The sequence below is a fragment of the Salvelinus alpinus genome, chromosome 2 (assembly GCF_045679555.1).
Source record: "Salvelinus alpinus chromosome 2, SLU_Salpinus.1, whole genome shotgun sequence".
In the NCBI taxonomy this organism is placed as follows: Eukaryota; Metazoa; Chordata; class Actinopteri; order Salmoniformes; family Salmonidae; genus Salvelinus; species Salvelinus alpinus.
Window position 1 is genome coordinate 72,617,677 of NC_092087.1, and position 13,814 is coordinate 72,631,490.

Genomic DNA, 13,814 nt, shown 5'->3' on the forward strand with positions numbered 1-13,814 from the left:
TTCAAAAATTCTGCAGCATTGATGGTTCCGAAGAACACAGTGGCCTCCATCATTCTTAAATGGAAGAAGTTTGAAACCACCAAGACTTTTCCGAGAGCTGGCCGCCCGGCCAAACTGAGCAATCAGAGGAGAAGGGCCTTGGTCAGGGAAGTGACCAAGAACCCAATGGTCACTCTGACAGAGCTCTAGGGTTCCTCTGTGGAGATGGGAGAACCTTCCAGATGGACAGCCATCTCTGCAGAACTCCACCCATCAGGCCTTTATGGTAGAGTGCCAGACGGAAGCCACTCGTCAGGAGAATGGAGGCCGTTATAGCAGCAAAAGGGGGACCAACTCCATATTAATGCCCATGATTTTGGAATGAGATGTTCGATGAGCAGGTGTCCACATACTTTTGTTCATGTAGGATCATCATCTTGATCCTGCTGCCATCTACTCCAGACATACCAGAGAGGACTTGGTTGACTTCACTTAACAATGTGTATTGTTGTTCTTGTTAGGGGTTCAGCAGCAACTCTGGTGAAACCTGTTGTATTTATTGGGGTCCATTATTATTATTCCTCTTCTACCATAGGGGAATATTACAAATCTAATTCCAGTGAGATGGTGATGCCTAGTAGGGGTGTAACCTTACATGATGGTAAAGGGATTATCATGTGATAACTAGGAGGGAGTTATCACATGATAGTCCCCAGGTTCTAGGGCCTTATTGCTTTTATAAAACTGTTGCCAAAAATGATTTGACTCTAGCCACAAATTTTGGCAGGTAAGAAAATTGCTTTGCCGAAATCCCCACACCCCCCCAATTTCTAATTTCCTTAATTTTGTCATTAGAGTCAAATACTTTCTATAGAACAAACTTCAAGTCAGGACAGGCAAAGACAATTAATAATTAATGTATGTGTGTTATATTAAACATAGTAAAATGTAGGCACGCAATAAACATTTCAGAACAACTACTAGTCAAATAAAACATGGGAGAGATGACGAATTTTGGCGATGAGATTTATTTATAGACTAATACACTTGAAACAAATAGCCAAAATGAAAACTGCAGACATGACTAATTCCTCCTTCTGTGTTCAAACCACCATAAAAAATCAAATGAAACGCAGCCTAATGTGATCATTGACAGCTGCCTTGAAGGACACAAAACAAATGCTTTCTGCTACTAAGATCCTTGAAATGTAGACTAAACTGACAACGGACTGAAGAGCAGAAATCTCAACTAGCAAGCAAGTGCAATGACAACTTGAGTGGGTGCGTTTTCACACGAATGTGGGGGGGGGGGATTTCGGCACAACACCAGCACGGAGACCCGTGAAGCTACTCAGCCCGAACACTTCACCCTTAGCATTCCTCACACTCCCATGAAACTCCTGAAGGATAGCATTTAACCCTTCCTTTGTTGTTGTCTCATACTTGTTACTTGTTATTTGGGGATTGTCGCCCCCTCCCTTGTCCTGTTCCCACCACTCTGTAAAATCTCCCCGAAGATAAACATTTATGTTGAAATATATATATATATATATATATTTGTAGGCTTGTTGCCACACTTCGCTGGTTAATGAATTAATGGAATTCTGAGTGTTTACGGTTCCCATCCAGACAAAAGGAATGCATACTGTATGTGAGGATGCTGTTCATTGACTACACCACAGCCTTCAATTCCATAGTGCCCTCTAAGCTCACCACAAAGCTCATGGCCCTGGGTCTTAACTCCTTCCTATGCAACTGGGTCCTCGACAGGCTGCACACAGATAGTGAAGGTAGGCAGCATTACCTCCTCGACACTGGTTCTCAACACGGGGGCCCCACAAGGGTGCGTCCTCAGGCCCCTCCTGTATTCTCTGTATGGCCTCACACAGTTCCAACAACATCATCAAGTTTGCTGACAACACAACAGTAGTAGGCCTGGTTACCAACAACGACGACGAGATGGCCTACAGGGAGGAGGTAGGCACTCTGACGGCATGGTGCCTGGTAAACAACCTCTCCCTCAACGTCAGAAAAACAAAGGAGCTGATTGTGGACTTCTGTAGGAACCAGTCTGGACAGCCCCCATCCTCATCAACAGGACCGCGTGGAGACGGTCAAGAACTTAAAGTTCCTCGGCGTACACATCTCCAAGGAGCTGAAATGGTCAAACCACACGGACACCGTGGTGAAGAAAGCACAGGATGCTGAAGAAATTTGGCCTGTCCCCGAGGGCCCTCACAGTCCTACAGGAGCACCATCGAGAGCATACTGTCGGGCTTGCATCCCAGTCTGGTACGGCAACTCCACCGTCATGGACCGCAAGGTGCTACAGAGGGTGGTACGCTTAGCCAAACGCACCATTGGGTGCACACTGCCTGACCTCCAGGACACCTACACCACCAGGTGTCGCAGGAAGGCAAATAGGATGATCAGGGACCACAGCCACCTGAGCCATGCCCTGTTCTCCCCTCTTCCTTGTTCCATGCCTCTCTCATAGTGTAAGACATATACTACGTCACTTGATAAAAATGAATAATTGTTTTTCCAACCACAAGGCGCACTCATTACTCCGTATCAGCATGAAAACAATGTACTCAGACCGTTATGGTTTAACCTACAAGCTATCTCAACTAAAACCATAGAATGATCAAATGTAATGTAAAAATGGCTTATATCCTGATGTAGCTGAAAGTTTAGGCAGCTAAAATATTTGTACCTATGATAAAATATAATAAAAGTCTTAACAAACTGTTCTCATTTTAACATTGAAGCTCTTTTGACTTTGTGTGCAGACAACATGCACAGGAACAGCTTGATGAGTGGTCCAGTGACCTAAAAACACTAGAAAACAGCAATATGAATCTTATGACCTGATCTATTGAAAAAAGTTATAGGGAGGCCTCCATCGCTATCAACTGTACACCTTATGGACTAAAACAGGGATATTCAACTGGCGGCAGCGGGCCAGATCTGAACCGTTCAGTCATTTAGACTGGCCCTTTGATCAATTCTGAACATTCACAAAAGATCTGCACCAAAATCCGACGTTCAGTGGCAAAATGAAAAGCACTATGGTTGTTGTCTGTTATTTATTGAGATGCTTAGTTTTCAGATGATTTTCAAATGACCTAATTACATTTAAGGATGTTTTAATAGTTAAAAGGATGAGCAAGCATTGAGCCTTTTTCTTTTCAAAGAGGAGCACATTTTTTGGTTGCACCTCAACTCACGTTGATCGAGCACTTTCCACTTCTTCCCCAACTACTTTTATGTCTGGCCCCCCTGAAATTAACCTTTTTTACATCTGGCCCCCGTAAGAATATAGTTGAATAGAACTGGAATATAACATTGGCTGTTCCCTCTTCTGTTGAAATATGAATGAATACTGTCCATATAGAGATTTTATTCACACACATAAGCATGGTATGGCGCAACACACACACGCGCGCACACGCACACAAACAATTTACCAATAAGACTAGCATTGAGGCTAGAACTGTGAAATACAGCAGACAGGTTTTTCAATTCTGAGAAAGTAAAGAAGCAATATTCAGAGAAAGCATTTGAAGAAGCTACTCAGTTGTCCTACTTCCTCCTTTGGTAGACACAGAATACGGGTACGATTCTACCTGCTGTGTGTCTGGTGGATACATTTGATTCTTGGCCATGTCTTCATAGACCGAGTCAGGAAAGACCTGGGGTGTGTATCCTCCCTGGTTAAAGCACCTCTTCACCTGTAAAACAGGAATGTTGCTTCATTCATATCTTCTGATGCGCTACAAGCAATCAATTATATTGTCTAATTCAACCACTTTAATTCTTCTTGGACGACAATGACTGGCATTGAAAGGACATTGTGTTTTGAGAGTTTAGAACAAAATGTAGATCTGCGTACTGGTAATATGCAATGAACGTGTTTAGTAGGACAGGACAACTTGTTAATAAAGGACAATGTTTTGACAGATATACATCATTAACCCATCACCTGGGCAACCTTCAGCACACTCACCCGTGAAACGACCCAGATGAGGAAGATGACACACAGCAGGATGGTCAAGATGCTAATGATGATGATGTTTACCACGCCAGATGGGCACGGCTTCTCGTTATCTGGGTGAAAGGGGGTCAGTGTTACTGCAGTAGCTGTGGGGCATCGTCTATGGAAGACATCACCAGATGGGAATACTAACCAATATGCTGCGGCACTCACACAAAATAACTAGAGAAAGAATTGTACAACAGAAAAGCCACTGAAGAACAGTGTTTGTCAACTTTTTGGTATCTGGACCAACAGGCTATGGTTGTTTAGATTGAAACTAACACTTGAGAGTTGACTAAATTGGTCTGAAACACCTGAGGGACCGCTGCCAGTCCATGAACCATAGACTGAGAAACACCAGTCTGGATTCTAGATTACACAAATGTTTTGTACATGTGAAATTGACTGTTCATTCATGAGAAGAGTAAAACATATCACAACCCCTAGAGTGTAAAAATACATCTACCATTCACCACGACCAGAGTGGAGCCTCTTCCTTGGTTGATGTCATTTTCATACATGGCTTCATTGAATTTGGTGTAAACACACCAGTAGACTCCTGTGTCCTCTATAGTCAGGTTACTGATGGTGATAGTCAGTTGGTCCACAGGTCCCTCAGTCTTCACTCTGTCCCAGTAGCGTTTCCTGGGGGTCAGCTTGGAGCTATTCTGGTGGTAATACAACACCTCCATGTCCCTGTCCAGACCAACATACAGGTACATTCCTTCCTGGTCTTTTAGAGTGGTGGAGCACTTCATGGTAAACTTCTCCTCAGTCTTCACCCAGAGAATAGCTTCTATAGAAAAGACAGGGAAGAAAGTGAAACCATGGTTGTTAGATTCAAAGATACATACTGTATGTACCATACTGATGATTTAATACAGAATCAACCTTGATTGGTGGGAGGAAACAGCTTGCCTTACCTGCTGCTGTGGTCAATTCATTGAATGAGAAGTAGAACAACAGCAAACTCCTCAGCAGTGACATCACCATTACCACAGCTGTCTGTGTACTGCCGTCTGTCTCTGTCTGTCATCTACTTATAAAGAACAGGAAATAGGATACATCTGACATCACAGTCCCTCACCGTCAACCACACCTTCATGTATTACTGCAGTGGTTCCCAACCATTTGCAGTTACTGTACCACCAACTGAATGTTGCTCTGCCTGGAGTACCCCCGAAGTACCCCCTCATGCAATTTACCAGTAAGCCTATGGTCTAATCATGAGTCTTCTTACGTTCCTGCTGTGGATAGGCCAAGTACCTCCATGGTTCCTAGTACCCCTGGTTAAGAACCGCTGTACAGTGATCCCTCGCCACTTCGCGGTTCACTTATCGCGGATTCGCTATTTCGCGGATTTTCATAATGCATTTTTTTTTTTTTTTTGGTGCATTGTGCTCTGCATTCTGATTCGCTAAAAACTCACTCCCGCTTCTTGTATCAAAACATGCTACGAATTGTGCTATCATTTTGTCGTCTCGTGCAGTTATGTGTACGTACATAAAACAGCTTGGCAAATTTACATTAAGTTGGCCAAATTATCTTGTAATTTCGAACATCTCCTAAACCCATAATGTCGACGAAACGGCCTACACGTGAGTCACTGTATTTGTATACATGTAATAGTTGCTAATTGTAAAAAAAAAAAAAGTTTTCTATTTCGCGGATTTCACTTATCGCGGGTCATTTTCGGAACGTAACCCCCGCGATAAACGAGGGATTACTGTATTACTAAACACTATACACAATCTAATTTAGATTACTTTACTGAATCAAATTCTCTATATATGTTATTATGATTTCAATGGTTTATTGTGTTAGTGTGTTGGACATAAAATATGGTGAGTGGAGAGTTTAGATGGACTGCATTGTTATAGAACCACAACAACATATCCAACTGTAAATGAACTTCACTGCATTCACATAACTTATTACATTCCAAGATGGCATAGCAGTCAGACGTCCTTTGTCCTCGTCTTGTCGTGTCCCGTATATATATATATATATTTACATATTTTCTTCGCATATCTTTTTATATATATTTTTTCTAAAAACTCAACTTCAAAACACTCTCCTGCAACCGGCCTCACCAATTAAAAAAAAAAAGAAAGTATTATTCACCTCAAATCTGAAATCCACAACGGAAGCTAGCCAGAAGTTAGCCAGTTCTACAACGCGACTCAGACCAGAGCATACCGGACCTATTTTCTCTCCATATCGCTGGATTTGTACAGCAAGCTCTGGACATTTACACCTGGATCTTGCAGCTAGCTAGCTTCTATCCGGTTGACTATTGGCTAACGTCGGTCCCGGAGCAAACATCAATTATTCCGGAGCTAGCCAGCTGAAGCGTTCCAGCAGCCACTCCTGGGCTACAATCAACTACCCGGACCCGTTTTACTCCCTCTGCCTGAGGGAGTTATCCAACTGGCCCCTCCGTCGCGACGTAACCTGAACGCCCATCTGCGGCCCGCTAATCGTTAGCTGTCTTATAGGCTGCTATCTGAATAGGTCTATCGGACAATTTTCTTGGGCCACTATAACTATATCTATTTTGCCAATTGGATTGGTCCCCTCTACCACACGGAACCCCACTAATCTACCGACGGAATCGCACGAGGTGGCTAAAAACAGACCTCCATCCTCTGCCAGCTTGCTACCCATGGCCCGGCTAGCTGTCTGAATCGCCGTGCCCCCAACCAACCTCACTACTCACTGGACCCTTATGATCACTCGGCTAAGCATGCCTCTCCTTAATGTCAATATGCCTTGTCCATTGCTGTTCTGGTTAGTGTTTATTGGCTTATTTCACTGTAGAGCCTCTAGCCCTGCTTATTATACCTTATCCAACCTTTCAGTTACACCACCCACACATGTGATGACATCACCTGGTTTCAATGATGTTTCTAGAGACAATATCTCTCTCATCATCACTCAATGCCTAGGTTTACCTCCACTGTATTCACATCCTACCATACCTTTGTCTGTACATTATACCTTGAAGCTATTTTATCGCCCCCAGAAACCTGCTCCTTTTACTCTCTGTTCCGGACGTCCTAGACGACAAATTCTCATAGCTTTTAGCCGTACCCTTATCCTACTCCTCCTCTGTTCCTCTGGTGATATAGAGGTGAATCCAGGCCCTGCAGTGCCTAGCTCCACTCCTATTCCCCGGGCGCTCTCTTTTGATGACTTCTGTCACTGTAATAGCCTTGGTTAACATTAGAAGCCTCCTCCCGAAGTTTGTTTTATTCACTGCTTTAGCACACTCTGCCAACCCGGATGTCCTAGCCGTGTCTGAATCCTGGCTTAGGAAGACCACCAAAAACTCTGAAATCTCCATCCCTAACTACAACATTTTCAGACAAGATAGAACGGCCAAAGGGGGCGGTGTTGCAATCTACTGCAGAGATAGCCTGCAGAGTTCTGTCCTACTATCCAGGTCTGTACCCAAACAATTTGAACTTCTACTTTTAAAAATCCACCTCTCTAAAAACAAGTCTCTCACCGTTGCCGCCTGCTATAGACCACCCTCTGACCCCAGCTGTGCTCTGGACACCATATGTGAACTGATTGCCCCCCATCTATCTTCAGAGCTCGTGCTGCTAGGTGACCTAAACTGGGACATGCTTAACACCCCAGCCATCCTATAATCTATGCTTGATGCCCTCAATCTCACACAAATGATCAATGAACCTACCAGGGACCACCCCAAAGCCGTAAACACTGGCACCCTCATAGATATCATTCTAACCAACTTGCCCTCTAAATACACCTCTGCTGTTTTCAACCAAGATCTCAGCGATCACTGCCTCATTGCCTGCATCCGTAATGGGTCAGCGGTCAAATGACCTCCACTCATCACTGTCAAACGCTCCCTGAAACACTTCAGCAAGCAGGCCTTTCTAATCGACCTGGCCCAGGTATCCTGGAAGGATATTGACCTCATCCCGTCAGTAGAGGATGCCTGTTTTTTTTTTTTAAATGCCTTCCTCACCATCTTAAATAAGCATGCCCCTTTCAAGATATTTAGAACCAGAACTGGTTCTCTCCAGACCTGACTGCCCTTAACCAACACAAAAACATCCTATGGCGTTCTGCATTAGCATCGAACAGCCCCCGTGATATGCAACTTTTCAGGGAAGTTAGAAACCAATATACACAGGCAGTTAGGAAAGCTAAGGCTAGCTTTTTTAAGCAGAAATTTGCTTCCTGCAACACAAACTCAAAAAAGTTCTGGGACACTAAAGTCCATGGAGAATAAGAACACCTCCTCCCAGCTGCCCACTGCACTGAGGATAGGAAACTGTTAAGATATTGTAAACAATATCTTAACCGCCATCGATAAGAAACAATACTGTGCAGTCGTATTCATTGACCTGGCCAATGCTTTCGACTCTGTCAATCACCACATCCTCATCGGCAGACTCGATAGCCTTGGTTTCTCAAATGATTGCCTCGCCTGGTTCACCAACTACTTCTCTGATAGAGTTCAGTGTGTCAAATCGGAGGGCCTGTTGTTATTTTGACTATTTTCTACATTGTAGAATAATAGTGAAGACATCAAAACTATGAAATAACACATATGGAATCATGTAGTAACCAAAAGTGCTAAAGAGTCATCAAAGTAGCCACCCTTTTCCTTGATGACAGCTTTGCACACTCTTGGCATTCTCTCAACCAGCTTCGGGGCCGCAGTGTAGGAGGTGGAAAGCTTTAAGTTCCTCGGCGTACACATCACTGACAACACTGAAATGAATGAAACACATTAAAAAACACTGTGGCATCAGCATGTGTTATATTCCAATTCTCTGATCCACTTGATCCCAGGAGCCTGTCCTGTGGTCCTGAACGTTGGGAACGAGAGGGAAGCACAGATGGGGTCTGAGATGAGCCAGTGAGCAGAGATATGCTGTGACACACACACACACACACACACACACACACACACACACACACACCACTATGTGTATTAATAGAGCACAGCCTAGAGAGGGCCAGCACATCACAGCCACAGAGAGCAGGAAGGAGACGGACAGAGGGATGATGCATAATGGGACAGACAGAGGCCTTAATGGCTAGAGAAGTCCAGGGGGCTCTCCTCTAGATGGACAACACTCAGTCTGCATACACACACTGGTCAGAGGGGAGAGAAGAAACATTAAAAAAGAGACAGAGAAAGATCAAATAAAAGGAGAGTCTGACAATAACAAGGAGAGAAAGGGAATATAGGTGACTGACCTGTACTGCTCCCTGTGTTAAAGTATAGGCTCTTTGATTTATCTAATGACAAGTCATGCAAGTAATGAAAATACAGGGAAATCCAGGCATATGGTACACATGCAGACATGTAGGGAAAAACACTAGCCTATAGATCATTAAACTAAAACGTATTCAGAAATTTATATAAGAGGTTCAAATCAATATAATTAAAATACCAAGGATTCAAACTAAGTGCTGAAAATTCACAGACAGACATGCAAAAATATCACATTAGCTACAACAAGCCCCTAACATCTTTTTGAAATAAAGCTACTTGGAATTGATGGGCAGGCGCACAAGAGTGCATTCCACACTAGTGAAATAACAATTTCCCAACAACCCGAATTCGCAGGACATTTCTTCATGTTCTGGTCGTTTGGGGCGACGATTTAGTAAACGTCCCCACCCCCCCCAAAATACATCAATTATTCGTCCAAGTATTCTTGTACTCGATCCCGCTTGTTCTTTCACTGTTCTCATTGTTAGAGTCTGCGGCGGCTCATGCGTAACGGTCAGCAGAATCACAATTCAAACCACCGAGTAGCCTACTCTAACTTATTGTAGCCTAGCCTGTATTATTTATTGTCACCTGATATGTTTCACCAAGCCTGATGTGCACTGAATGGGATGCTCCAAGTTTCAAGGACCACACGAGCGTGCATACGGAATCACGCGAGCATCAGTGGAATGAATGGATGTTGATGTGCCTTTTACTCACGTCCCACTTATGACCATGTGTAACGGATATGAAATGGTTAGCGGGTACGCGCTAATAGCGTTTCAATCAGTTACGTCACTTGCTCTGAAACCTAGAAGTAGTGTTGCCCCTTGCTCTGCAAGGGCCGCGGCCTTTGTGGAGCGATGGGTAACGATGCTTCGTGGGCGACCGTTGTTGATGTGTACAGAGGGTCCCTGGTTCGCGCCCGGGTCGGGGCGAGGGGACGGTTTAAAGTTATACTGTTACATTGATGCTGTTGACCCGGATCACTGGTTGCTGCGGAAAAGGAGGAGGTTGAAAGGGGGGTGAGTGTAACGGATGTGAAATGGCTAGCTAGTTAGCGGGTACGCGCTACTAGCGTTTCAATCAGTTACGTCACTTGCTCTGAAACCTAGAAGTAGTGTTGCCCCTTGCTCTGCAAGGGCCGCGGCCTTTGTGGAGCGATGGGTAACGATGCTTCGTGGGCGACCGTTGTTGATGTGTGCAGAGGGTCCCTGGTTCGCGCCCGAGGTCGGGGCGAGGGGACGTACTAAAGTTATACTGTTACACATGCTGTTATTTTAGTGTGGCGCTTGACATCATCCGTGCGTAAGCATCCAATCCATCCATGTGAAGAGAGAAAGGTCTCAGAGACGAGGTCATGGGCTGTTGCTCTATGGAAAAAATGTGTTTGAGCTCATTGGCGTCAGGTCAATTGATTGAATTTATTGGTTATCAGTCAATTGAAATAAGAAAATTACGCCCTAATCTATAGATTTCAGATGACTGGGCAGGGGCGCATCCATGGGTGGGCCAGGGAGGGCATAGGCCCACCACTTTGGGATTTGGGAGCCAATCAGAATGGGTTTCGGGTGGATAATCTCAGTGGCTGGTCGGGGGGCTGGTTTCAGACGATCCCACAGGTGAAGAAGCCGGATGAGGAGTTCCTGGGCTGGCGTGGTTACACGTGGTCTGCGGTTGTGAGGCCAGTTGTAAGTAGTGCCAAATTCTCTAAAATGACTTGAGGTGGCTTATTGTGGCGAAATGAACATTAATTTCTCTGGCAACAGCTCTGGTGGACATTCGTGTAGTCAGCATGCCAATTGCATGCTGCCTCAAAACTAGAGACATCTGTGGCAATGTTTTGTGACAAAACTGCACGTTAGTGGCCTTTTATTGTCTCCAGCACAAGGTGCACCTGTGTAATAATCATGCTGATAAATCAGCTTCTTTATATGCCACACCTGTCAGGTGGATGGATTATCTTGGCAAGGGAGAAATGTTCACTAACAGTGATGTAAACAAATTTGTACACAACATTTTAGATAAATAAGCTATTTGTGGGTATGGAACAATTCTGGGATATTTTATTTCAGCTCATGAAACATGGGACCAAAGCTTTACAATGAGTTGATATTTTTTTCAGTATAGTTGTAGTAATAATGAAACTAACTCAGTGAGCGCATAGACCTAATAATGTTGGCCTTTGCCTCGCTGAAATATTTTTTCCCCCAACTGCAATGTGTCATCATTTCTTTAGGCCACTGACAAAAACTTCAGCTCCAAACTTTTTATTATAGCACATGAAAAAGGAGAATTTAATATGGATGAGATTAGTCACTCACTTAATCTTTTATACTCATAGCTTAAGTTTCACATTTCACTTGAAATAGGCAGGTGAGCTCCTATTGTCTGGGCCTTATCTAAATCCACACTAGCTCTCGAGAACCCAAGGGTCCTTATAGCCTGTTGGGTTGTCAGCTGAAGGTTTGGACCACAACTGGCTCTATGTGAACTACAATCCCGACACTCTGTTTTAACGTTTACGAACGTTCATAATCCTAGGTCGCAATATGGTTTTGGAAACCTTTGGAACTTAACTTTTATACCAGTGAGTAAGAATCAACTCTTACTGTAAGCAGTTTAGAAAGTTGCACCCAGCTGTAACAGCCTTCAGCCATGGAATGACACATACTCTCACCGTGCACTCACATTTCCATTGGACCATTCTATTCCACATTTCCGGTCAGAAGCAGGTGTTAATCAAAACACAGCTGGCTGCAACTTTGCTATACTGTGTAATGTATACAGTAAGTGTATCTTTGTGTTTGAAAATGTTGTCATTCATATTAAAGTTAAGTTACAAATGTTTCCAAACCTGTTTCGAATGCGAGGTGTATTTGCGATTAGACAGAGCATTTGGGCAGCGTCTAAGAGTCGGGGCATTTCCCTGACAAGGCTAAAGAGGTCATCCAATGACCCAATGTAGTGCAATTGATGTGGTGTAATGATAATGGCTAAATCCACACGAGCTTTAGGTTAAGACATGATTTGGGCTCCTCTTGTGAAGCCTAAAATAAACACTTACCTTGATGAAATACAGTACTTATTCATTTAAAATGGTTAGTTCCAAATCTGACCTTTTAAAACAACAACATTTTGATCCAGGCTGCCTATACTTGGTCTGCAGAGGAGGCTGGTGGAAGGAGCTATAGGAGGACGGACTCATTTTAGTGGCTGGAATGGAGTTTATGGAACGGAGTCAAACGTGGTTTCCATATGTTTGTGTTTGATACCATTCCAATTATTCCATTCCAGGCATTACAGTGAGCCCGTCCTCCTATAGCTCCTCCCACCAGCCTCCTCTGGTAGTCCGTTTTTTATATGAATGATGTTGACCTATCTGCCGCCTGAATGTGCAAAAAAAAATGCCATACAGGCCTTGTGCAGCCAATCAGAATTGATTAGGCTGCTGGTTGTAAACGTAAAACAGCTGCCGATTGTAAAAAATCAAAAAATAAAAAGAATCTGTGACAAAATACCCACTGGGCACAGACGTCTGTTCAACTTTGGTTCAACGTCATTGTCTAGATCACGTGTCAAACTCATTCCACAGAAGGCTGAGTGTCTGTGGGTTTTTTCTCCTCTCTTTACTTGATTAATTAATGTCACTAATTAGTAAATGACTTCCCTCACATGGTAGTCTAGGTTTAAACTGAAAGTTTTTTTTTTAAATCCTGCAGACACTAGGTCCTTCATGGAATGATTTAGGCATAGTCTTAGCTGCAATAGGAACCCTGTTGAGGGGCTGAACTTTAGACTCGCTGCCATTTTTTTGAGTTTTTGTATCCTGAATGTTACTGCTAGGGACAACTGTTTTTCAAGTCAAGCCATGCATCCTAAAATTCTTCACCTGCACGAAATTCAAGTATTGCTTTTCTGCAACCACGGGTCCATTCCACCTATCACCTCCCTTGGTTACTCTGGATCTGCTATTCTACAACCTGTCATTTTCTAGCTGCTTGCTCTATTTCCTATCTCTTTGTCAGTAAGGCCAACCACAATCTCTCCAAAACATCTTAGGTGTTAGTTTCACCTAGCTGCATGTGTTTTCAGGGTTGAGAGAGAGACTTGCTGTAGGTTAATATGTAGATGTGATGCCTTTCTAGTTATGTATAGATAAATAATGTATTCAAAAGTACTGTATGTTTTTGTACAGGTGTACTGTATATTCAGAGGAAGGGGAAATATTTGTATAATTTGTCTTCCATGCCTTGAAAGTGGAAAGGAAATGGGAGCTCAAACTCTCTAACTGGATTCCTGCCCTATCTTTCCTGTCCTCTTACCGGACGGAACACGTGATCCAAGTATCTCCTCCTACCGTACCCAGTGCATTCTAAATAGCGAACCTGCCTTTTAAGTTTCTCACCTCCTTATTTACATATAGGTTGAAGTTAATGGATATCTTCAACCTAGAATAAGAAAAGGTGTACAGGCCATGTTTGCAAGACAACAGAATGAACAGGAAAACAACAGCTAAGAATAGAGACGTAA

The 13,814-nt window shown here is 43.5% G+C and overlaps 1 protein-coding gene across 1 annotated transcript; it reads right to left on the bottom strand.

Moving 5' to 3' along the window:
• Positions 1-3,362: 3,362 nt before the first annotated feature.
• Positions 3,363-5,046, bottom strand: LOC139567699 (uncharacterized). Its single transcript, XM_071389124.1, has 4 exons — positions 4,942-5,046; positions 4,485-4,814; positions 3,989-4,089; positions 3,363-3,713 (listed from the first exon to the last, which is right to left on the bottom strand). The coding sequence occupies exons 1-4, from the start codon at positions 5,009-5,011 to the stop codon at positions 3,552-3,554; spliced, it is 663 nt and encodes a 220-aa protein (XP_071245225.1). The 5' UTR covers positions 5,012-5,046; the 3' UTR covers positions 3,363-3,551.
• Positions 5,047-13,814: the final 8,768 nt, after the last annotated feature.

What these genes read in the sequence shown, in the direction of transcription:
- LOC139567699 (XM_071389124.1), bottom strand. Translation starts at nt 5,011, where the DNA reads ATGGTGATGTCACTGCTGAGGAGTTTGCTGTTGTTCTACTTCTCATTC. An exon ending in TGAATTGACCACAGCAGCAG is followed by an intron (nt 4,815 to 4,941) that starts GTAAGGCAAGCT and finishes TCTTTTCTATAG; the next exon opens with AAGCTATTCTCTGGGTGAAG. An exon ending in TCATCTGGGTCGTTTCACGG is followed by an intron (nt 3,714 to 3,988) that starts GTGAGTGTGCTG and finishes CCTGTTTTACAG; the next exon opens with GTGAAGAGGTGCTTTAACCA.